Source organism: Ambystoma mexicanum, chromosome 8 (genome assembly GCF_040938575.1).
Source record: "Ambystoma mexicanum isolate Mex_15411 chromosome 8, UKY_AmexF1_1, whole genome shotgun sequence".
In the NCBI taxonomy this organism is placed as follows: Eukaryota; Metazoa; Chordata; class Amphibia; order Caudata; family Ambystomatidae; genus Ambystoma; species Ambystoma mexicanum.
Window position 1 is genome coordinate 1,240,493,725 of NC_090929.1, and position 23,876 is coordinate 1,240,517,600.

The 23,876-nt window shown below is 46.7% G+C and overlaps 1 protein-coding gene across 2 annotated transcripts in view; it reads left to right on the top strand.

Annotated features, from left to right (window-relative positions):
* Positions 1-23,876, top strand: part of LOC138472928 (protein FRA10AC1 homolog) — a 735,805-nt gene that overhangs the window by 508,755 nt on the left and 203,174 nt on the right. For both annotated transcript variants that reach the window (XM_069611349.1, XM_069611350.1), the window contains exon 10: positions 3,551-3,593. In XM_069611349.1, coding sequence (XP_069467450.1) covers positions 3,551-3,593 — 43 coding nt within the window. The remainder of the gene's footprint in view (positions 1-3,550; positions 3,594-23,876) is intronic.

Consider the following 23,876-nt stretch of genomic DNA (forward strand, 5'->3'; position numbering starts at 1 on the left):
AAGTCTCCATGCCAGAGGCCTGTGGCTGCCGGAGGAGATGGACCTCAACATCAATGTCCTGGAGCTGCAGACAGTGTTTTGGGCCCTCAAGTCATTCCTCCCATCCCTCGAGGACAATGTGGTGAGGGTCTTCACAGACAATACCACCACGATTTTCTACATCTGGAAGCATGGGGGTACCAGGTCCCCAGCGGTCTCCAGAGAGGTGCAGGATTTGAGGCACTGAGCCATCACCCAGGGGATGTTGCTCTTTCCTTTTCACCTGGCGGGAGTCAAGAACTCTATCGCTGACTCCCTCAGCAGGGAACTACATTCTTGCCACGAGTGGGAGCTTCGGCAGGATCAAGTGGACAGTCTTTCTCAAGTGGGGCAGGCCCCGGATCGACCTGTTTGTGACAGCGATGAACTCCAAATGCCAGAGGTTCGCCAGCAGGTTCCACCAGCCGAAGAGCATGGGGGACGCGTTCTACTTCCTGTGAGAAGGCCTGTTCATGTATGCGTTTCCTGCGTTGCCCCTACTGAGCGAGTTATCAATGGACTCAAACGGTGCTGGTGCAAGATAATCCTCATCACCCCGGCGTGGCTGAGGCAGATTTGGTACCCAGACTTTCTCAGCCTGTCGATGTCACCACCAGTCATGATGCCAGTGGTTAAGGATCTGCTCACCAAAGAAGGAGGCGCAATCCTACATCATGACCCATGGTCTCTGAACCTGAAGGCTTGGCTCCTGCAGCATTAGAGTTAGGTGGGTACGAGCTTCCGAAGAACTGCAGGGAGGTCCTTGCCAGGGCCAGATCATTGTCGACTCTTAAGTGCTACGGGCACAAGTGGAAGCGCTTCGCAATGTGGTGCCGAACACAGAAGATCAACCCTCTGAGGGTCATGGCCCTGCAGATCCTTCCTTACTTATTGTCCTTGGCCAGGGTGGGGCTGGCTCATGCCTCCATCAAGGTGCATCTGGTGGCTATCTCCCGCTACACCAGGTCTCTGGGACGCTTTGGTCACACTGCCTGGTCAAGGAGTTCCTTAAAGGACTGTTCCGATCGTTACCGCTGGTGAAGGCGCGTGCCCCGGAATCAGAACTCATCATGGTTCTGAAATGGCTCCCAGGGGCCTCCATTGTGCCTGTGCATCAAGCCCCTCTAAAGTTCCTTTCGTGGAAGACGGCTTTCTTTGTGGCTATCACCTCTGCCAGGAGAGTAGGTGAGATCCAGGCTCTACCCTGCAAGCGGCCTTATCTGACTTCCTACCCATACGAGGGTGGCCCTGCGGATGCACCCCTCCTTCATGCTGAAGAGTCCATTGGAATTTCATCTCAACAAACCTTTGGTGTTCCCTGTGTTTTTTCCGACACCTTCTTCGCCGGCTGAAATGACTCAGCACTCTCTGGATGTGGCGCGTGCTCTAAAGTTCACACAAAGAGTTTCTAGAAGACATCTCAACTTTTAGTGAACTTTGCTCCTGTGAACCATGGGAAGGCCTTGTCCAAGGCTTCCCTCTCCAGATGGCTCTCTGACTGCATCACTCATTGTCACCCATTGGCAAACTGACTGCTGCCTGGCCGTCTGAGAGCCCATTCTACCAGAGCGATCGCTGCGACAACGGCGTTCCTGTCTGGTATGCCCCAGCTGGACATCTGCAGGGCTGCCACGTGGAGGTCTACGTAAACCGGGTATATAAAGGGCACCTGGTTAATGCCTTGCTCTACCCAGGTAAGTGAACTATATGATAACACAATTGAGCAAGGTCATGGTGGTCCAACTAATGATACAAACTTGCTGCTTCTGACAGACCAAAAGGAATCTGGACTGACACTGTTAGTTGATTAGATACTGCAGTTGCTATTTAATTTGTATGCAGTGAATGTAGTGATACATATACAAATTGGGTCATAGGAAATTCTGTTGTAAAAGTATACATGATATAGTACATGGGTATATAAAATCAAATACACAATATTTGAGGATTGAATTTTAACAATTGCATTCTCTAAATGTAGGAAGAAATGAGACATCACTGTTTGCAAGTGTTCAAGGTACAAAGCGGACATATAATGTGAAGACAATCAAGGTTGCAAGCCAACAAAACGAAACATCTGCTTTGTACCTTGAACAAGTTTGTATCATTAGTTGGACCACCATGACCTTGCTCAATTGTTATTATATGGTCTACGTATACCTTCACGAGATTCTACTGCGTCGACAGGGATCCAGAGAGAAGTCCAGGGTCGGCCAAGCAGTGCTATGCATGCTGTTCGCTTGAAGGTGAGCCTTGTGAGGAGGTAAGAGTAATTGCTTCTGTTGAGCTTTGCCACCTCCCGTGGTTCTGTATGTATGTACTGCAATGTATTATTTATTCATGAGCATGTGAATCCATGCCAGACCCCATGCTGGAGAAGGTACAAGTTACTTACCTGTTACTGTTGTTCTCCAGCATGGGTCTGCCATGGATTCACACGCAAACCCTCCCTCCTGCCCCTTTGCAGCTCCTCTTGGTCATACTGCCACTTTACGTGCTACAAAATCTGAAGGTGACTGCCAGAGGAGGGGCTTAGGGAGAGTGGCTGAGGGCAGTATGACCCGAGCTCAGTGATTGGTTTATAGGAGAAAGACCGTTTGGAAGTGAAGGTGAAACTGGGTTTTCTTTTACCGAGGAATCCCAGCCTGACAATGTGGAATATTCATGAGCATGTGACTCAATGCCAGTCCCATGCTGGAGAACAACTGTTACAGGTAAGTAACTTGTTTTTTCTGCCTGCTCCATCATTTCTGCAAGTCTCAAGGAAGGATGGCTGGGACATAGGAGTAAACAATGACTCTTAAGCATTTAGTTCTTCAGTTCACCATTCTCTCAAGTATTTATGGCATGGTGCTAAAGGAGGCAAAATCAGCTGACTCAAAGGAGCCGATCAGGTGTTGTGAGGCTGATGTGGTCTTGGGCTTCTAGACCCATTTGTTTGTTAAATTATTTTATTGGATTTGACAGAAAGATTATAAAATTCTCAATGGTAATAAGCTTTCTGAGGAAAAGGAGTTGTAGAATGTAGTACAGGAGTGACTACAGTTAATATGGTGTTTTGTTGTAGATCCTTTGATGCCAAATTGCCGGCCTTCCCTCCAACCCCCTGCTTCCTTGTTTCTCTGATTCCCTCACTCTGTTCTTCTCCCTATGATTGTAGGGTGCTCTGTTGCTTCCCGAAGCTATGTCTGCCCTCAGTAAATACCCTACTAGTAATAATAATAATGTATTAGCCAGTAAATTGTTTTTTAAATATTTTGTAACCCTACATTTGTACAAAGTTTTTGCAAACAGACGTTCTACAAAATAAACAGTAAAACACAGTCTTTTAGTTTGCGATGTTGTCCCACAAGTATACACATTCTCTAACCACATGAAAACGTCAACTGGTTCTTGAAATACAAATGCAAGAAGGAAAAACATAACATGACATATTATTCTTAAAATGTACTTTATTAGATGTAGTCTATTGTTCACAGTCTTGAAAGGCAGCTACGCATTTGCAAGTTTAATGTTGTTCTTTGTCTTTCAGGACTATGTTCGGAATGCTCTTATAAACTCAACTTTCATCACAGGTAATGCTAAACTCTGAAAAGATCAATACACATCCACTGAGTGAAAAATATTCTAAAAAATGAAGAAGTAAGAATTTTAAGAACGAAATTGGGCTGAAAGAGTTTCTTGGCTCGGTGATGGGGAAGTTCTTACTTGGTTTAGAATTCCTTCAATAGGCAATCATGCAAAAAAGTATATTCCCACTCACAAGAGCTCCATGACACTTAAAGAAAACATGTTTTAAGGTCCCTGGGAGGAGGGTGAAACAGTGATCTAGATGATGAAAAGTGTACTGTCCTTGCAGCCATATTCATCACTCAAGTCTCTCCACTCTCTTTCACCCTGACCAAAATCAGGCTGTGAAGCAGGATGCCCATGAACATTTCAGGGGCTTTGTGGTGGGATGCTGTCACTACTGCCAAATCCAAGGCTGTAATGTTTATTACATTTTCTAGTTCCATGTTTTTACCTGTTTTCCCAAAACACTGAGCAGTATTATTTGCAAACCCTAAACTTATGTGAAGTTATGACAAATAGGTGTTGCATTATTCTGCAATATATTTCTTAATTAAGGAGTCCTACAGAGATTATTGAAACATTTTTCAGGTGCGATGAAGTCACTTTTGGAGCAACCATTGATGGGTACTTGGGGAATTGTGTGCCATGCAGCCACCACTCCTAGGAAACGGTGAAAGTGTCCCCCACCAGGATTTATTTCTTGTGTAGAATGTAAGAAAGAGCCCATGAAAACCATCCTCTAGAGCGGAAAATATTGGGGGACTGGAACCTTGAGAAAATCAGTCTCAGAAGGGGGTTTCCAATCAGTACATGCAGGGACATTGCCGCTTTGTTTAGACTCTGTTCGGGAATCCACAATTGGAGCAGGATTCCAGGACTAACACCCCCCTGGTTCATAATCCCCAAGGTGGGTCATTAATTGAAGCACAACGAGAATTCTATGGCATTGTGGGAATGGACACCGACACTGTGTATGCACTTTGCACAAATAACCTTTTAGGGAGTGAGAAAATGTACTGATGGATTTAGTGGCCGGAACACAGGCTCAGCTCTGTGAGACAACACTGGTGCTAAGATTATAGATACACTGGGCCTCATTACAGGTGACCCGGTCTGGAAATAAAGGTGCCGGTAACAAGTCACCAGCACCTTTTCCGCACTGGATCACTGCAAGTCTGCCGGTAGGGGCACTGAACTACCGGCAGGCCTGACCTGCCAGGAGTTCAGGCCTCTGCTGGAAGGTTTTTCACTGAAGCACTGGCACCGTTAACAGCGGTGCCAGTGTTTCAGGGTTCCCCCTCCCATGCAGTCCTGTTGCACTCCATGGGAAAGGTAGCACCGGGATGGCAGGTGGCAGTAATGGTAATACGAGATTCCCGGCAATGGCAACCTCGTAATGAGATCCACTGTTTAAGCCCTAGGGCTATCGCATAGCCGAATTGAGTCATTAGAAAGCCTTCAACACTGGAGCATGCACATTGACGTTTAGCAAATAAGGGGAAACCAACCTACACAGCACAGCACTCATTGGAACAATTAGTGACTAAGCAAATATATAATAGTAGGCAAAATGAAGCCAGTAGTGTGAGTGTTAGGAGGATGTTCCAGTGATTTGGTGCTGTAGCGCCGAGAGGAGTAGGAGAGACAGAGGAAGAAGCAGTGTTCTCCAAGTCAAATAGGCCACATTATAGATGAGATGAGGAACAGGGGGTAGCTGTGCTAAATCATCCAACCGACCTTTCATGTCTTTCACTAACTCACTGGTTGTGCGTGTTCCTTTGTCTCTGCGGCTTTGATTCACGAGTCAAGGTAACTACCAGAGGATTGGCCTCGCCTACCCAACTCTGTTGTTCACCAGGGAGGTCGCTGGCGTCCTTGAAACGCTTTCTCTGCACTTCCTTCACGGGTTTCTGGAAGCAACAAACTCCTGCAAAGATCTTCAGGGTTTCCCTACCCTTTGCTCTAGTCCCTCGATCGGTCGTCCTCCTTCAGTAGGTTTGCCTTCGTCCCGGAAGTTCTGCTCCTTCTCGTGTTCCACCTTGCTCAGAGTGTGTCTCTATGTTCCTCCTTTTATCCATGTGGGGAGAGCTAATGGGTATCAGATGTATCTAATTAAACTCAAGTGCCTGGCATTGCCTGATCCGATTAGCGGGACATGTCCAATGAAATATGTAAGTGTTAGCCTCTCCATTCTCAGTCTCCCTCTTCCTCGGCCCGGTCATTGTGTACAAAGGGTTTGGGAGGGAGTTGGGATGTTGGAGGATGTTATAAAATAGGGATGGTGCATTGGGAACGGGAAAGGGGGAATACCGCGTCTCACCATCGGCTGCCTCACCCTCACTGCCCGAAGACCCCTCACCCAGGTGATCCTCCTGCACTGGTGCACCCTGAGGGTCTGGATCCAAAGGTGATGGCCGTGCCCTGGCCACCCGAGAGAGAGAGAGGTCAGTCCCTGGGGACTAGAAAGTTAGACACCTTTTGATTTCTCACAGGGGCCTCTGGCCTTCTCACAATTACCCTACCACAGTTGGACCACTAGCAGGACATTGAGCATCCAAAGTTCCTATTAAATTCTTCATTGACTACTTCGCTCACTAACATATTCAAATTCTAGGTTCCAACAAAAAATACACAACCACACCACCCTCACATGACCAATGAACACCCCTCTCAACAGAGATAAAACATCTTCACAGTACAGCTCTGCCCAACCAACTTTTATATCACAGTCCCGACAAATGCATCCTCACACTATGGGCACAAAAGGTGCCCTTCTGGACTGAAATACCTCATCTTGACTCAGACCACCCTGGAACAGACCCAGACACACCTTCAGGTATTACCGAACTGGACCAACAGATGGAACCCAGCCCCCTCTTTTTCTGAGCACCAAGTGACCATGCAAATGTCAGTGAAACTTGGTATAAAACCTGATAACATAATCCCCGAAATGTTCTACTTGATTGGGAAGGATCTTAATATGCCCAGTTATACTGACACACCACGGATCCTTTGGAATATGCAGTTGACATCTACTCTGTCACTGTCTTTTTGTTTCACGAGAGAAGTAGATCCAGATAGAGTCAAATAGCTTGGTCATCTTCCACGTCAATTGAAACCTTGGGTTTCCCTCTATGTGCAGACTGTATGTTTGATACTTGGTATCTCATCCCACAAGTCAATTATTTCTTCAATTCACAAATCTTGGGTGCCTGTTAAGTTTTCTTTGGCTCAGGGTTCAGGATTACATAGAAAGCAACTCCTTGTTGCATTGTTTGTGGACTATTTATGAATTACTTTCTTCTGCTTCACCTATTCATACAGTTATCAACACACAGGCCCTCATTACGACCCTTGCGGAAATTGACTGACCGGACCGCAACAGCGTAAATAGCGTTTCCGCCATTGCACGAAGGAGCAAAGTGCGGCTAATTACGACCCATCGGGCACGAGCATTACGCCATGGCGGAATCCGAAAGGCTGCGATGGCGGAAATGACCCCAAAACGGCCCTTACCGCCGCCGTACGCTGCACCAGGTGCAATACCGCCACCCATCTTAGCGGTCACCGTAATGAGCGGGCACCGTAATGAGCGGGCACCGCAAATTACGGGCACCGTAAATATACGGAAACGGAAGTAAAAGCATGTGGCCGGAACGGGAAACAGCACGCCGCACAACTATAAAATCCGAATCCCAACACAACCATTAAAAATCCGACCCTGACACACATCCCAACCCGTTAGCAACCCCAGTTAAAAAAATAAATATGGGAAAGGTAGCCAAGAAAGCGTGTGATCGCAAGCGGCAGGTCCACTTCTCCCGAGAGGAACTGACCGTGCTGACCGAGACCCTGCAGGAAAATGCCGCCGTCGTCTTCTCCAGTCAAATGACCAGGACGGCCCTTGCCAACAAGAAGGCCATATGGGCCCTTGTGGCACAGCGCGTAAGTGCGGTGGGGACAACACCCCGCACGCCACAGCAATGTCGCAAGCGGTGGGACGACCTGCGGATCCGCGTACGCAGCATACTTTCTGCGAACAGGAACATCGCCACAGCTACCGGGGGGGGATCAGAGTCGCCCATCAAGTTGACCCCCTGGGAGGAGATCTGCGCCTCCACCATAGGAATGGAGAGCATAGAGGGAGTCGGAGGGATGGAGAAAGGAGTGCCGACATCCGGAGAATCAGGTAGGTTTGCCAAGAGAAACAATGCGAAATCCACAAACCACGAACATGTGCAGTACCATGTGACCCCATAGTGCAATACATACTTTGCCCTGACAGCGCCCTCTAAAAGTCAGAATGAATAAACAAATGAATCAAGATGCCATAAACAACCCCTACATGTGCAGCATGCACCCCCTAACTGCAGGCAGCCAAATGAATGCATCCTCAATCCACACGAAAATGAGACCACCTCCAAGGCCCAGTCCCATATCAGCCTCATGTACCACCCCAATGCATTTGATACGTTGCCATTCCAAATCCGACAGACCCATAACTAACGCTCGCCCCTCTTTACTCCACCACAGGGTCCGATACCAACGACGAGCTGCAGGACACCCCTACCAGCACGCCTGCAAAGAGGGCCAGGACCAACGTCCCAAGAGCCTCCACCTCAGGTGCAAGGATCAAGACACGGCAGCAGCAGGAATCAAGTGCCAGCACACTGGAGGGGACTGCAACAGGCACCCCAGCAGCCAGCAAGTCCACAACCCCAGCACCACAGGTCCCCCCAAAGAACGTATCTGATGGCACTGCCTCTGGTGGTAGCAGCACCATAGGTGACACAGCTGTCATGCCAGCATGCTCCGACACGGAAAACAGTGCTGGCGACGTAGGTACCATCCATGACCTTTCCCAATCCCCCTGCATGTTCCATCCCCTACACCATGACGAAACCACGCAGGGGCACCCTGAAGACGACGACTGGCCAACCCCCACAAGTCCTGTGCCAAGGCAACATGTGTTGAGCAGCCCCCCTGTCACACCACCGCAAATGTCCATGGCCCAGCAGAGGCAACAGTCCCTCGACCTGCTGATCGAGCAACAGCAGGAAGCGTCCACGCTACTCAAGGACCATGCAAATGAATGCGGGGGTTCAAGGGCAGCCATGGAAACATCCACCGAGACACTCAGGGCACAAATAGAGAAAAGTAGTGAGAGCCTCAGGGGAGAAATGGAGAGAAGCACCGAGAGCCTGAGAGCACAAATGGAGAAAAGCACCGAGAGCCTGAGGGGGGAACTGCATGCGACGTCCAAAGACGTTTGTGCTGAACTTGCTGCTGTGCGCCGTGTGCTCTCGGAGCTCTCACAAACCCTCAGAGACATGCATGGACGCGAGCAGGCAGAGACGTCATCCGTGGCAAGTTCCGTCCAGGGCAGCCCCCAACGCAGATCTGGCAGGAACCTGCGCTCCACGGGCAGGGGTGCCCCTGATACCCGTAGAGGGGGCTTGCAATAGCGTCTACCCACGGGCAGCATGCATATCTGGACACTGGTGTTGGGGGGGGAGGAAGTAGGGTGGAGGGGGTGTGTTGGGCTTCACTGGGTGGCGGGTCCATAGGGTGTATGAATCAAATCACATTAACAATACAGCACTTCATTATCATCCAATGACATGTGTGGACATTGATATTTGCGTACGAGGCCTTCATAGGCGTACAGTCCACTATGTGCCTGTACTACACACACACAGTGCCACAGGTCCCCTTTCCGTGTAATAGGCACCATGCGTGGTTGCTAGAAGCATGCATCTATGATGCTCTGTCGGATTGCACGTGCATCCTGTGCCTCATGGACTCCCTGGGGTGCCTCCACATCCCCACCCTCATCATCATCATCTTCAGGTGCATGCAGTACAGCGTCAGGGGGCATGGGCACATTCCTACGTATGCACATGTTGTGCAGCATGACACATGCCATGACCATCTTAGAAACCCTCTCATGGCTGTACATGAGTGCCCCGCCAGACCTGCTGAGGCTGCGGAAACGAGCCTTCAGTAGGCCGAATGCCTGTTCAATGACCACACGGCTACGTGAGTGGGCATGGTTGTAGTCCTCCTCATGCTGGTTCTGTGGGTTCCGGATTGGTGTAAGGAGCCATCTCTTCAGTGGATACCCGGCATCACCTGTATGGGACGAATAAAGGGTGTCAGTGGAATGATAGTGCTAAGTAGCCCCCCCCCCCCCTCCTGCAAGGTCATTGACGCATCAAATGGGCCACGATGTCATGCATGGAATGAGACTCACCGAGTAGCCAGGATCTGTGCCCTGCGTGTCGCTCCATGTAGCGTGGTATTCTTGTGTTCCTCAGGACCATAGAATCATGGGTAGATCCTGGAAATCTGGCACAACAATGCGTAAAGATCTTGTTGGAGTCACACACCATTTGCACATTGATTGAATGAAATTGTTTCCGGTTGCGGTACTGGACCTCCATGGCATGTGGGACAACCAATTCAACATGGGTGCAGTCGATGGCACCAATGCAACCCGGGATGCCGCCAAGTGCATGGAATCCCACCTTTGCGTTGGTAATCTCCTGGTACGTGCGTGGTAGTGTGATGTGGTCGTCGGCGTGCTTCAGGAGGGCATCGTGCACTTGGGAGAGTGTCCGTGAGAACAGTGGCTGTGAAATGCCATGCAACTGTCCCACTGTGTGCTGGTAGGTGCCTGTGGCCAGGAAGTGGAGTACAGACACCACCTTCAGTAGGGGTGGGATGGCGGTTGGGCTATCTATCATGCTCACGAGGTCAGCATGTGTCATGTCCACAATGGCGATTATGGTGTCCCGGTCCAAACGGTAGAGGGTGTGGATCTGCTCAGCAGTGAGGTTGAACGGATCAGCTCGGAGGCGTGGGATTGCGGGCCGCCTGCGTGGTGGTAGTGGCAGTGCTTGTGGGCCTTGCTGACCCTGCCTTGCCCTCCTCCTCCTCCTTCTCCTCCGTCTCCCCTGTGCGCCCGGTTGTTGTACCTGTTGTTGTTCGTCGTCTTCTTGTAGTTGTAGCACTTGCAGTGCTATCTGGTGCCCCAGGCCCAACATCGCTAGTCCTGCCGGTAGCATTTTGGAGTGGGAGTGGTTGTGGGAGGGGTTTGGGTCTGCTATATATGTGCTGTCGGCCTGTATGGCCTCCACCTGTGCTGATTGAATGAATCTGTGGCAGATGCAATCCCTTCTGGCCGAGCACGTCCCGCACGTAAGGCTGCATTTGGCCGCATGGCATCTTGGGATTGGAATCATGTATCAAATCCCGATGGCAGTGTGATGTACTTTGACTGATTTTCATGCTATGCTCCCATTGTTACACATGCTATGATTGCAGCCGCTTACATACCTGTGAAGAGTCAGTGGTATGTAGGGCTCGATCGATGGCCGACCCTCATGCAGCACAGTATCGTACTTCACCGACGGGCGTGGCGTCCCATTTGTGATTGCAGCCAGTTAGCATTATGACACACAGCCGCACTACATTGATGTAATTGTGAATGCAAGCGTTCACAGAAGCCTTTTCGACGTAATGTTGCAAGTGAGGAATTCGAAGGCCAGGATTTTTGGTTGCGAAGTAGCGGTGAGGAGACGCCCACAGGTCTGCCTGGAAATGTAACGTTCTATTGTTGAATGTCCTTGGGACAGGGCCCATAACGAGCAAGCAATGAATGACATGAATTGAATGGGATGCGCAATAGCGTAGTGGACGATAAGGCAGGACGTTCCCAAGTCCATCTAGCTTCACGACACTACAGATCCGGCCAGGAGCACAGTGGTTTTTGCAGACTGCATTACGCACAGACGCGATGGAAGTTTCACATATTATGTGAGTGAATGTTCATGCGTTTTCATTGCGGGATGAGGGAATGATGAATGGATGCATGGACAGATGATTCCATTTAGGGTCTGCCATGTACATGTGTTTTTTGATTCAATCCCCTTCCCCTGCGCTATGTGATGCAAGGCTGCCATAGTGGGACTTACGTCTATCTGCCCTTGTCGGATCCTCCCTGTCTCGACGCGCCTTCATACACTTGTGTCTAGGCACGTTACTAATCCCATGTCATGGGTTCTATCTTGACGGACGCATGCACAGTAACCGACGTTGCCAATGGTGTATTAACCTCGATTGGTTTCGTTATGTATCGATACTGATTTAGGGGTGTGTATATTCATTTGGAGTGGGCTAGCATGCATATGGGTGTGGATTTGGTGTGTTGAATGAAGATAGTGATGCATCATGTGTCATGTAGTGCAATCGGTTAATTTGTGTTTCATTTTGGTGACAGGTATCTCCTGCCCTATTGCAGATGCCATCTGTACGCCACTCCTCCAGATGGTTTTTACTCTCGACACCTGCTGCTTCGGGTGAATCAGTGGAGCAGCATTACGATCTTATGGGACGATCGCCAATGGGCCACATGCCCTTACGCTGTTCTGGTGGCTAGGTGCAACATTTCGGCCTTTCAGCTGGACTAGTGCCTGCCTCATGGGACGGACCTGCGGTTCTTGCCGCTTCCATGTTGCCTTTTGGAACGTTGATGTTGGCCCTGTGTGCCATGATGGTACAGGGCGTCACACAAGTGGAAGCTGGTCAATTATTGCAGATGCAGCCCTCGGTGATGATGGATGTTTTGGTGTTATTTTACAAATTGCTGTGAGGCCTTTGTCATTTGGATGTGCATTTAAATTGTATTCCGATATTTGGCGTGTTGCGTTATTCTTTGCAGGTGATGTGGCGATTTTCGATTTGTGGCGGTATGTATTGCGAGATGATCTGCATTGTGTTCCGCCTTCTGAGTTGAGTTGTGTGGTACAGTACTGGCCGCTTTTGCCTACGTAGCACAGTGTGGTCACGGATAGGGGCTGCCATTGTGACTGTTTACATGATGTGCTGTTCAGGGGCGGGGGATTGGCTTTTGGCCGACTGGTGCCTGTCAGCCAGGTCGATTGATGGTATGATGGGATGTTCAGAATGTGGCTGGTCACAGGTGCCTGTGTTTGCGTGCGTTTGTTGGAGGGGGACTGGGGTCATGTCCATTGGAATAGCTTCTGTATTCATGCCATCTGTGCCCTGCAGCTCCCATCGGCCCCTCTTGGGATGTGCCTGGCTGCTCAGTCACTCTGCCAACTTGTGTGGTACATGCTTCTGCTGATGGTTGGTTTGTTTACTGGCAAGAGTACAGGTCTGGTGCAATCCCCCTCAGGATGCTGTTTTGGATGTTGCCTTGCGCTGGTGGCAAGCGATGGGGGACTACTGTTGTTTTGTGTCATGTGTTCTTGATTTCCATTTTGATGTCTTGTACCTTCACATGCCTGTGCTGCATCAGTACGGCTATGGTGAAATGCCGTACATGGATGCCCACTCACGGGGCGCTTCGAACACCTGCATGCATTTCTACGTTGGCATGCATGGGTGAATTGTAGATTTCACTGGTTGCATGGTGTGAGTACATTGCGCCTGCCAGGAGTTGTGCAATGTGGCCAGGGAGTGGAGTACAGGCACTCAGTGGGCCATTTACGGTTGGTTCACGATGCCGTATTTCTCGCCATGGCGGAATGGTCCATTCCGCCATGCCTGATGGCGTTAGGTACATGTCCGCTAGGGTCGGAATTGGCGTACCGTTGCACCATGGTGGTGTTTGCGGTTTGGCATGGTGCGCGCGCGCGTGCTTAGTGCAGTTAGCGTTGGCGTTCACTACGGTGTCGCTAATGGCTTCGTACTTTGCGGTGACGGGTCATAGTCGCACCGAGCGCTTTTCGATGGCGGTATTGCATTTCCGCCATCGTTTTCCCCTTTCCGCCAGGGTCGTAATGAGGGCCACATAGATTAAGTCATCCTCATATAATTATCTTTGTGTTTTTCTGCTACTCTGATCTTGGAAAGGACATATTACTTAATCTATAGTGAGGGGCAGATTCTCTACAAGTAGAAAGGGAAGGTTCGCTACACCCTGCATTTTATTGATAACCAAAAAGAATCTTAGTTCTGAGAAGTATGTTTACTTCTACATTAAATTACTTTTCTGATAGAAGTCAACATAAGTTGTGTTCTGCAATTAGGGTTGGAGAGGAAGTTGAAGACTCATTCGTGCCTGTTTACTGATCTTTCTTTAACTTGTCATTCTACTTAGGACAGTTATTAATGTAGAAACGTGCAATAACACTTTGTCAGCTTTTCAGGTATATAGAATGAACCCTTTGTCGAACAAAGCACTCTTGCCAACAATGGTAATCTACTGCACTTGAAAAGTGTTTGGCATGTTGGCAAAAAAGCTGATAAATCACTGCCACCCAGTAAGTGGTCTTTCTTAGAGATTAGATATTAAATCAAATGTATTGTCTAGTTTAAGGGTCATGGGTAACAAAAACCCCTCAAAAACACCATAAAATCTAAAACAATTATGCAGGAAAGGGAAGGCAGAATAAATGGGTATTTCAGCATGTCCTGAACAGATACAAGTATGTACCTCGGAAAGGAATGGGACATGCCAATGCTCTAGAACTGCACTTGAAGGTGTAGTCCCTTCAGCATTGGAGGCCCTTTGTTCAAAGCATGCCCTCGGAGGATGTGAACATGTAGGTACTCTCAATGATGCATTACTTGTGAATACAGACAAATTGCTCTGTCTCGCTGCAAAACCTTAAAAACCATAATGGCCAGTTTACGCTGCTCAGGGATGACTCTAGGAGGCCACTGGAGATCATGCAATATGAGGGTAATATTTTTGAAGTGCCAAACATTGTGCAGCATTCAAGAAGCAACACACTGCCTCAACTTCAGTTTCAATGCTTAGTACACATGTAGATTTGTAAAACGCACATTCCTGTAGCCCAAACGTGTCACAATCAAACTGCAGACCATTGATACGAGTTCACTGCAAGACAGAAAAGGGTGGGAATAACGCTATTAATCATTGTGGCCAATACTGCACACATATCAAATCGCTAATCGGACCTGACAAGGTTAAACTGTACTCTCTTGGGATACACAAGGGAGGGCCCCTCAAACTCGGGAAAGTCTCCCCCCCCCCTCCTAAAGAAGAACAAGGTAAGGAATCCTCTCTCCCAGGTACGAGCAACTTATTGTATGCTCCCCCTGGACCTTCCGCAGAAACTAAGACCTGGTTGTTCAACTACCATTGCGCCTCCAAAAGACTCATCACTCCTCCTAATGCATTTTCCCACTCTCCCCTCTTCCTGTCTCCTTCAATGTAACTAGCGCCTAGATACCTGAGGGTTTTGCTGCGCTATAATAAATGCTAAAATAAATACATATGCAAAGGTACATTGGCCCAGGGGGTGAGGAAAAAGGAAATAGTGAGGTTTGGGTTGTAAAACAATAACACTCCCCTATCCCAAGCATAAAGCTATACAACTAATAAGCAGAACATTGGGGTGCCTGATGCCCTGTGTAGCTTCGCCCAGACCACCTTTATAGTAGATCCATGTTTCCTCTACATGTACAGCATACATATAATGAGGCTTGAAGATTGGGTCCACGAGCATGGTATTCTAACTGAAATACAGATGGGATTTTGCAGGGTCCTTAGAACGGCCACTAGTCTTTGAGAGCTGCAAAATCAATTTATATTAAAGATGAGTCTTTGCAGTTGTTTGGACATCAAGACCTTGTTCGTCGCTGTTGACAGGAAAAACAAGTTATGGTTGGTTTTCAGTGACATAGCGATACTTAAAAACCTGTTAGACATTCTAATGGAATTACATCACCAACATAAGGAATGCAGTGGTTCTATTTTGGGGAGATGGACAAGGTCACGGCTCACTTCTTAATTTTCAAGGCCCTTAGATAGAGGTGTGTTCTTTCCCTCTACGCTTTAACCTTTTTACTAACTTGCTCTGTGATACATTATCTGTGCCGAGTTTAGATGTGCCTACTTTGGAAGGTGTCAATATCCCATTTCTTACATATGCTGTTCACAGGAACACTTCATACTTCCTACCTGGTCTATAAGCTCACACGCACTACACATCTCTTTCCATCCATCTCCATTTGCATAACAAAACTTACACACTCCACCCCAGTCCCCACAGCCCATAGAAACTTACATCTGAGCTCGCAAACAACAGTGGTATCCCTGCACTGCCATTCTGCTCCAAACAAAACACGAAATGCCCACTTTGGGCCAGAACCCCTATAAGAGACCAACAACTCATCCCTTATAGAGGCCAAGTACCACCCTGCAAGCCCACTCAGAAGACCTCACTACAGGCCGCCACGACCTAGCAGTCAGCCGTGCACCACCCCAACAACACACCGAGCCCCTGCCTAGTCTGCAGTGCAACCAACACCAGAGCAAACCACACAAGAAACAACCATCCCTCATAGACACACACTATGTAAAGAAATACGCTATTAACCCAGCCCCTCCCAAGTACATGAAAATGCACGCCCCCCAGACTTCCGCAGCCACATGTAGCAAATTCATAGCTGTCCCCAAGCCTCACCTTCTCCATGCAGCCTTCATCAATGCTAGATCTCTCTGCGCACATGCTTTGAACATAAATGACCTCATCATCTCATAGAAATGATACCTCCTGGCTATCTGTGAAACTTGGCTCAATCCTGCCTTGGGCTCTGCACGCTCCCCGAGGGATTCAACATACTCGTGAATGGAAGAATCAAAGCAAGAGGTTTTGGTGTCTCCCTCATCCACGACGATTCCCTGCAAATTTGACCTATCAAGTCTACCTTGGTAAAAAACTGTGAACTCCTATCACTCAAACTCATATCCTCTCCTTCGGACTCCATGACCATCCACATTATATATAGACAACCTGGCCCTCAGCTGTCCTTCAAAGAAGAAATTGCCCACTCATTCGTAATCAACATTAAACCTACTTCCAGAGTCATACTCCTAGGCGACCTCAACCTAGGCCTCCTCGACCCTCATGATACAGCCATAACAGCACTAGCAAAGGCTCTTACAAACCTAGGCTTCACAGTCTGTGAACCCACCCACATCCAAGGGGCTATCCTTGGACTGGATATCAGACCTTAACAGCCAGATTTCCATCATACCTAATAACCCTTGCCCCTGGTCAGACCACCACATCATGTGCTTCTCACTCGACCTACAGAAACAACCTCCACTCACTACCAAGAGTCTACCACCCACTCTAGCACGAAGCTCTAGAAACATCACCAAAGAATTCATTGCCCATCTTGCCTTCGATCACGCTGACTCATCTGACCCAGAATTCCTTGCCAACCTCTATACAACAACTCTAACCAACGTAGTAAACATGGTAGCACTTCTCCTCCCAAGAAAAGCTAAACCTATAAGCCACATCAACTCCTGGTTCTCTTCTGACCTTTCGCCCCTATGCTCGAAAAAGAGACTAGCGGAAAGCGCTTGGAAGAAAAATCCCACCACCCTCACCAAGTCCACCTTTACAAGCCTAGCTAACGAATACAAGAATGCTATAAGTGAGGCAAAAGCTTGAGCCTACAACTTAAGGATGACCAATGCCAATTCCCAATCGCAAGAGCTTTTCAAAATTCTCAGACACTAGAGACCCCTTCCGCCCGCCAAGCACTATCATTAAGGACAAAACATGCTGCAGTAGTATCCAGAATGCCATGCATGGCAAAATAACTTCCCTTCAGCAAATAATTGCCAGGAAACCAGCAACAGCTACCCCAACTAACTTGTCCTCCTACACTAGGTCATATCACACCTTTTCAGTCTTTAAATTCAGAATTGTAGCTGAAGCTGAAACAGCTAAGATCTTCAATACCCTTAAACCATTGAGGTGCAAAGGGAAAGTATATCCAGCCACGATCATCAAAGAATGTTCTGAAAGTGTAGTCCCGTTTATAACGGTGTTATCAATGCATTCTTCTCTTCAAACTAAGTCCCTGATAGTCTAAAAGAATACTGGGTACTCCCACTGCTAAAGAAACCTTCACTTGACCCACTCTCTCCTAACAACTATCGTCCCATCACCACAGTACCATTTCTCCTAAAGATCTTAGGCAGGGCAGCATACATACAAATTCAAGCCTACCTCGAAGCCAAACATATCCTAGGGATGCGCCAATGTGCCTTCCAGCCAGGCCATGGCACTTCATCTGCCCTCTTAGACATAAAAATGCAACTTGACTCCTTTAAAGGCGAAGGCAAACCGGCTCTCATTCTTCTCTTGGACCTATTGGCTGCCTTTGACCTGGTCGACCATAACACCCTATGCCACCATCTCATCACAGCTGCCAACTTCTCCCCGGTAGCCACTTTGTGGATAAACTCCTTCTTGACCAACAGATATCTGAGAGTCTTCTCAGAAACGGATAGTGCACCCCCTACCCATCTTCCCTGTGGGGTCCCGCAAGGGTCATGTGTCTTTGTTTGTTTGTTTGTTTATTTTATTTCTATAGCGCTCCAGACCCAGGAGTATAGGGGCGCTTAGTACAAGGTTACAAGGCACAGAACAAGGTAATAAACAGTGATGCTAGAACAATTTAAAATAGCAGTTATATACAGTCAGTGGGGGTGATAGCACCCAATAGTGACATAGGTGAGCACAATACATGGTATTAAATAGTGATGCTAGAACGATTAAGATAGCAGTTATATACAGGCATTGGTGGTGATAGCACCCAATATTGACATAGGTGAGGCATGGACAGATAGTGCAGTATATAGCTAGGTCTGGCTTCAAAGTTGACTATTTGTCAGAAGCCACCCAATGACAAGTTTCCTGAATGACTGAAAGGAATTGGATGATTTGATGCTCAGTGGCAGGGTGTTCCAGAGTTGGGGGGTGAGGACAGTAAAGCTCGAACCTCATTAATCAATATGTTCACCAAAGCCCTGTTTGACCTCCTTGACTATATTGCATCTCCTACACTAACTATGCAAACGACACCCAAATCTTCCTCCCCCTATCCGGATCCTACCCGGACGGCACACTCGCCATTAACAAAATCTACGCAGCCATCCAAACCTGGATGTCAGCCAACCTCTTATGCCTGAACGACGACAAGACCGAGATTCTGCTAGTGGACTCGCCCACTATGCTTAAGAAACTCAGTGGTGAATTGACCTCTTTCAGCATAGATGGACTCCAGATAACAAAATCCTCCTCAGTAAAAACACTAGGGGTACACATGGACGGCACCCTTTCCTTCACCAAACAAGTGAACGCAATCGCCTCCTTGGCTGCCTACACAACAAAACTCATGAACGCTGCCAAACACTTCCTCTCCTCAGCAAGCTGCCTAACCACCGCCAGAGCGAAATCTGCAACAAAATTCTTTAAAACTGATTCTCCATTGATTCCATCTGTTTGTCAATATGGCTATCTGGTAATGAGATTTAGTGAGTCCCTGTCTGCGAAGGCCCATGCTGTGAACCTAACGACTAGACTAATGCAAAGCATATGTTGTATTTTTAAGTTTTCCCCAACTATACCAAAGCCAAACCAGTTAAAATGATCATAAGGGATTATGAAGCAAAGGCTAACAGTACTGCAACTTGTGTGACTTTGAGTATACTGGATACCCCCAAATTAGGCAAAATAATATTTCTAAGAGGCTGCTGGGATTCCAATCTCTGCACTCAATTATACAGCCCATATAGAACTAAATCTTCCTTTTATTGAAGTGTGATGAATCTGATAATGTCATCACTCCTTTCCCGTAGGCAGTCTCTCTTCATGTGGCCAGGGGACGGCAGCCGCTACCTGATTCTGGAACTGGGGGCGGCTTAGCGAGGGAGGATCACATGTGGGGAGGCGACCCCCAGGAGGCGGGCCAGGCATCATCGGATGAGACATGGTATAGACCTTTCCTTTTGAGGGATGAATCCTCCATTCGACATTCCTTGGTGGCCTACTGTGATCATCTCACAGCACACTTTGACAAGAGGGTTATTTAACAACCCAGTAAAGCAACCCCTCTGAAGGGTACTATCCTTACAAATACACAATTGCTTACGATCTGGTCATTTCAGTAAAGTCAGTGTCATTTTAACCAGTAAAGGTGCACCAGTCTAAAAATTAGCTATTTATTAAATCACAATATATTATTTCACTTAATACAATTTATAAACAGTGGCAGCATTTGATCCTTAATGTAGCAGCAGACAGATATTTAAAGAGAACAATGTTGTCACGAAGAAATCTAAACATACATTGTTACTATCGATATCAAACAAGCGGTCCGCAGCTCTTCACCACCATTTTTCTATTAAAGTGCTTTAAAAAAGTGCAATTCAATAAGCTAATAATAGCCATTCATTCACTCCAGAAACACATTCTTTCATTCAAATTTCATACCACATTCACCCTACATGTTTCATTCCTCTCTGCACATTAAAATCCATTAACAGGAATTTCTTCAGGAGCACGCCGGTTCCCGCTTTTCCCAAATTAACTGTCTGTATATGCTAGATGCTGCACAACGTTACAGTTACAACCCGTCACGTCTCCTGGTCAGTATAGATCTGTACACAGATAGAGTTGTTTCCAGACAACTCTTTTTCTCTGAAATGACATTAACATGAATCTGAATTCCCATGTAATCTTTTCCTTAATAAACCATCCAGGCTAAAATTTCCCATTGTTCCACATTCCAGTGAGTCCCGACTTGGGATGTGCACTAGCATTGTTCTTAATTCCATTTGATCTCACATATCTTTATAAATCTCTCTCTTATGGCTGACCCATTCTATCGGATCATTGGCCCCATATTTTTTTTTAATTTGTTATTTCTTACAAATCCACCTGCATAACAATTATGGATGTGAACTCCATAGGAGTTAAGATGTTACTAACACAACAGCGTGTTGAAAATATCTCACTCACTTAATTAGAACACTGGCCCTGATGTTTCCAGTGGCCTGTTAGGCTATTGTGCTCTTGCAGCAAATTATCACATTTACCTCTTTACTCCCTTTGTCTTTCTCCTGAAGGGTCTTGAAATGCCCCTTACACTCCGGGGCTGTCAAAGATATAAACATACAGGAGCCAAGTTCAAATTTTGCATTTGGTTGTCTTCATGGGCCAAACGGTATCATCAGCCCCCCAAATTTTAAGTCGCAACTCTTTAGTAACCTTACGTGGTTTTCTAACTTGCTTCCACGTGTGATTGCTCTTGTGCAGTATGACACTTTAGTTTGTGCTCTGCATACTTCCCAAGTAGTTAATTTGCAGAGGTAACCTGTGTTGGACCTACAGAGCAACAAAGCAGCCTTACTCCCAGGGCTATGTACTTATTTGCACAACTATTATAAATATCACTCCCGTGCTGTACAAAATGAATGATTTTTACCTTGTGGAGTCTCCAAATACTGTTCCTGCATCATACGTTTTTACTGCTGGGCTTTCCTCGAATAGCTAGTGTTGTGCTTCGTCATTTCAGATTTCACCTCCTCGTATATATAAGGCAAATATAACCGAGAGCAATGCTCTTGTAAACATTTCCTGCCACTATAGCTAGTGTGAGGGTCTTATTGACCGTAAATTGTTATCGGTAGCCGTTCCGTGCATCTAGATAGACTTACCGACAAGTTCGTAACAGCACTGCAGCGGCTTTACTCTGTCCTCTGTGAACGCTGCGCTATGCCTTTGTTGTCCTATTTCTATGTTTGCTCAGCACAGGAAACCTCATTACCGGCAATCTCTCACCCTCATTCTGTGAAACAAGCGACTAGACTAATTCAAAGCATAGGTTGTATTTTGAAGTTTTCCCAACTATACAAAGCCAAACCAGTTCAAATTATCGTAAGGGATTAAGAAACAAAGGCTAACAGCACTGAAACTTATGGGACTTTGAGCACACTGGATACCTACAAATTAAGCAAAATAATATTTCTAAAAGGCTGCTGGGATTCCAATCTCTGAACCCAACTATACAGCCCATAGAGAACAAATCATTTTTTATTGAAATGTGATGAATCCGATGATGTCATCACTCCTTTCCTGGAGGAAGTCTCCCCTCATGTGGCCAGGGGAAGGTGGCCGCTACTTGATCCTGATCGTGGGGATGGCTATGTGAGGGAGGATCAAATGAGGGGAGCCGACCTTCACGGGGAGGGCCAGGCATCATTGTATGAGACATGGTATCCACCTATGCTTTTAAGGAATATCCCCTCCATTCCTCACGCCTTGATGAATTACTGTGATCATCCCCTTCAACAACCCATAAAGCATGCTGACAGTAACTCTCAATATTCTGTAACAAACAAAATGATAAAGACTGAAATGAGGAAGAGGAGCCGAGTAATGCTGAATACTCAGCAGAACCAGAAGGAGCAGTCTAGGGCATGTAGGAAGCTGATTGGCTTTGAGCAAATCCTTCTTTAAGCGGGAGTTTAAAGATGAAACAACTGAGAGTAACAAAGTTCTGACCGGCTTTTAACTGCCGGGAAACCCGGAAATGCTGTACGAGGACGCTTCGATGTGTCGGTTGAGAACCTACAGAGCCTCTAAGAAGACCGTGGAGCAAAGAGGCTCGGGGAGACGATGAGAGAGGAAGGACTGCAGGAGCTGGTTCCCCTTACTGGGATCATAGCAGGAAGAGAAGAGGACCCTGCGGGAACTGAGAAGCAGTGCCAATGCTGCACAAACACAGAGAAGGGCTCAGGAGAGAAGCAGGAATCGCGAAGGATGTGGAAACCTCCAGATGAAGCCAGTAAGCCTGTGAAGTGCAGACGTGACACTGGGGTATTTCTATATGTTTGTCGCAAGAGGTCTGGAGAACACCAAAGAAAGCTGGTGAGCCCTGAGATGGAAAGCTGGGTCACCGGGGCATTCCGGCAGCTCTGTCAAGTACCGATAGTTCCAGTTACATGAGCCGGGTGAACCCGAACAAGACGGTTGGGTAACTGGGACATTTGATAAAGGAAGTGAATGAAAGTGGGTTTGAGACCAGGTGTTTCAATAAGAGCAATACAGAATATCAGAACTGTTTAAAATAATAAAGAGAGAACCTAACAGGAGAGTATACCAGGTGCCTTGCCAGTCTGGGACCAGCACCCAAATTGTGTAAAGTAACTATATGAGAACACCTGGCAAGAGAGTATACCAGGTTTTTTGCGGCGAGTCTGGGACTCGCACCCAAATTGTGATACTCTGATTAGAGAATCCAAAAGAAGACTCATGCCCTTATTGAGCATGAGCCATCTCCAATACAATGTTCTCATGACTTCTAGGAATTACAGGTTCAGTTCTAGGAATACCGGAAGGATCTACATCCGCTCTATGTTTCAAACCAGTCTTAAGAAAAAAATGGAGCATTCTTTTTCTTCCCTTCTTCCACACGGGTTGCTTGATTAAAGGCTTCTGCTAGTAAGGGATCGTTGCGTTGGGCAAAAGGTAAATCAGGAATAATGTAATCTTTTTGGCCGCCAAGGTCTGCTTCTCCAAAACCTTGAGTGCTACTGTTGGGCTACTGTTTTTTTAGTTTATAGGATTTTATTATATTGATAGCACAAATTATAGATCAACAATATCAGTGACAATAACAAATACTGTGGCTAGAAAGCATAAATGAGAATGTTATAATCAATAACAATTAGATGGTGAAAGTGTCAGTCAATTGAGATTGATCGTGAAAGAAAATAATGCATGAAGTGAAGCAATAAGGAGAAACAAATTGACAGCAATTAGCATAGACAACATTGTTGATGAAATATGTAACTGGGTTAAACACTTATGTCACTTAAATAGCTAACAAAGTATTGCCGTTTCTTATCATGTTTAAAAAAGAGCGAGGGTGAGTTGGCATTACATTTCTCATTTCTATGAACATCACATATATTATTACACCACCCTTTGATGGAGATCTTGGTAAAATCTTTCCAATTGGATATAATTAAGCAGATGGCAAGGAGTATGAAGAGGTCAAAAATAATAGGATGTTTTAATTTTCCGAGCATTGACTGCTAAACTTCCCAATAGAATATTAGTTAAAGTTAGAGGGTTAGACATTTTAAAAATGCATTGCAGAAAGCTCCAAACTTGGTTCAAAAAGGAATTTATGAGAGAACAATCAAAAAACATATGACTAAAGGATCCAGTGGCTGACCAACATAAATCACCATTAGATATCTTGAATAAAAATAGTTTTTTTGGTGTAATAGAGGCTCTGAGTGAATAAATACAATGTTTGGGTTAGATTTGAAGAAGCAGAATCACACTTAGTTTTAGTCCAAATTTTAGGCCACAGTTCATCATCAAAATGCATACTTCTTCCCATTGAAGTTCAGATGTCAACTTCGTATTTGGGGATCTTTCTCCTCTTAATAATTTGGAAAAGCAAGAGACTTT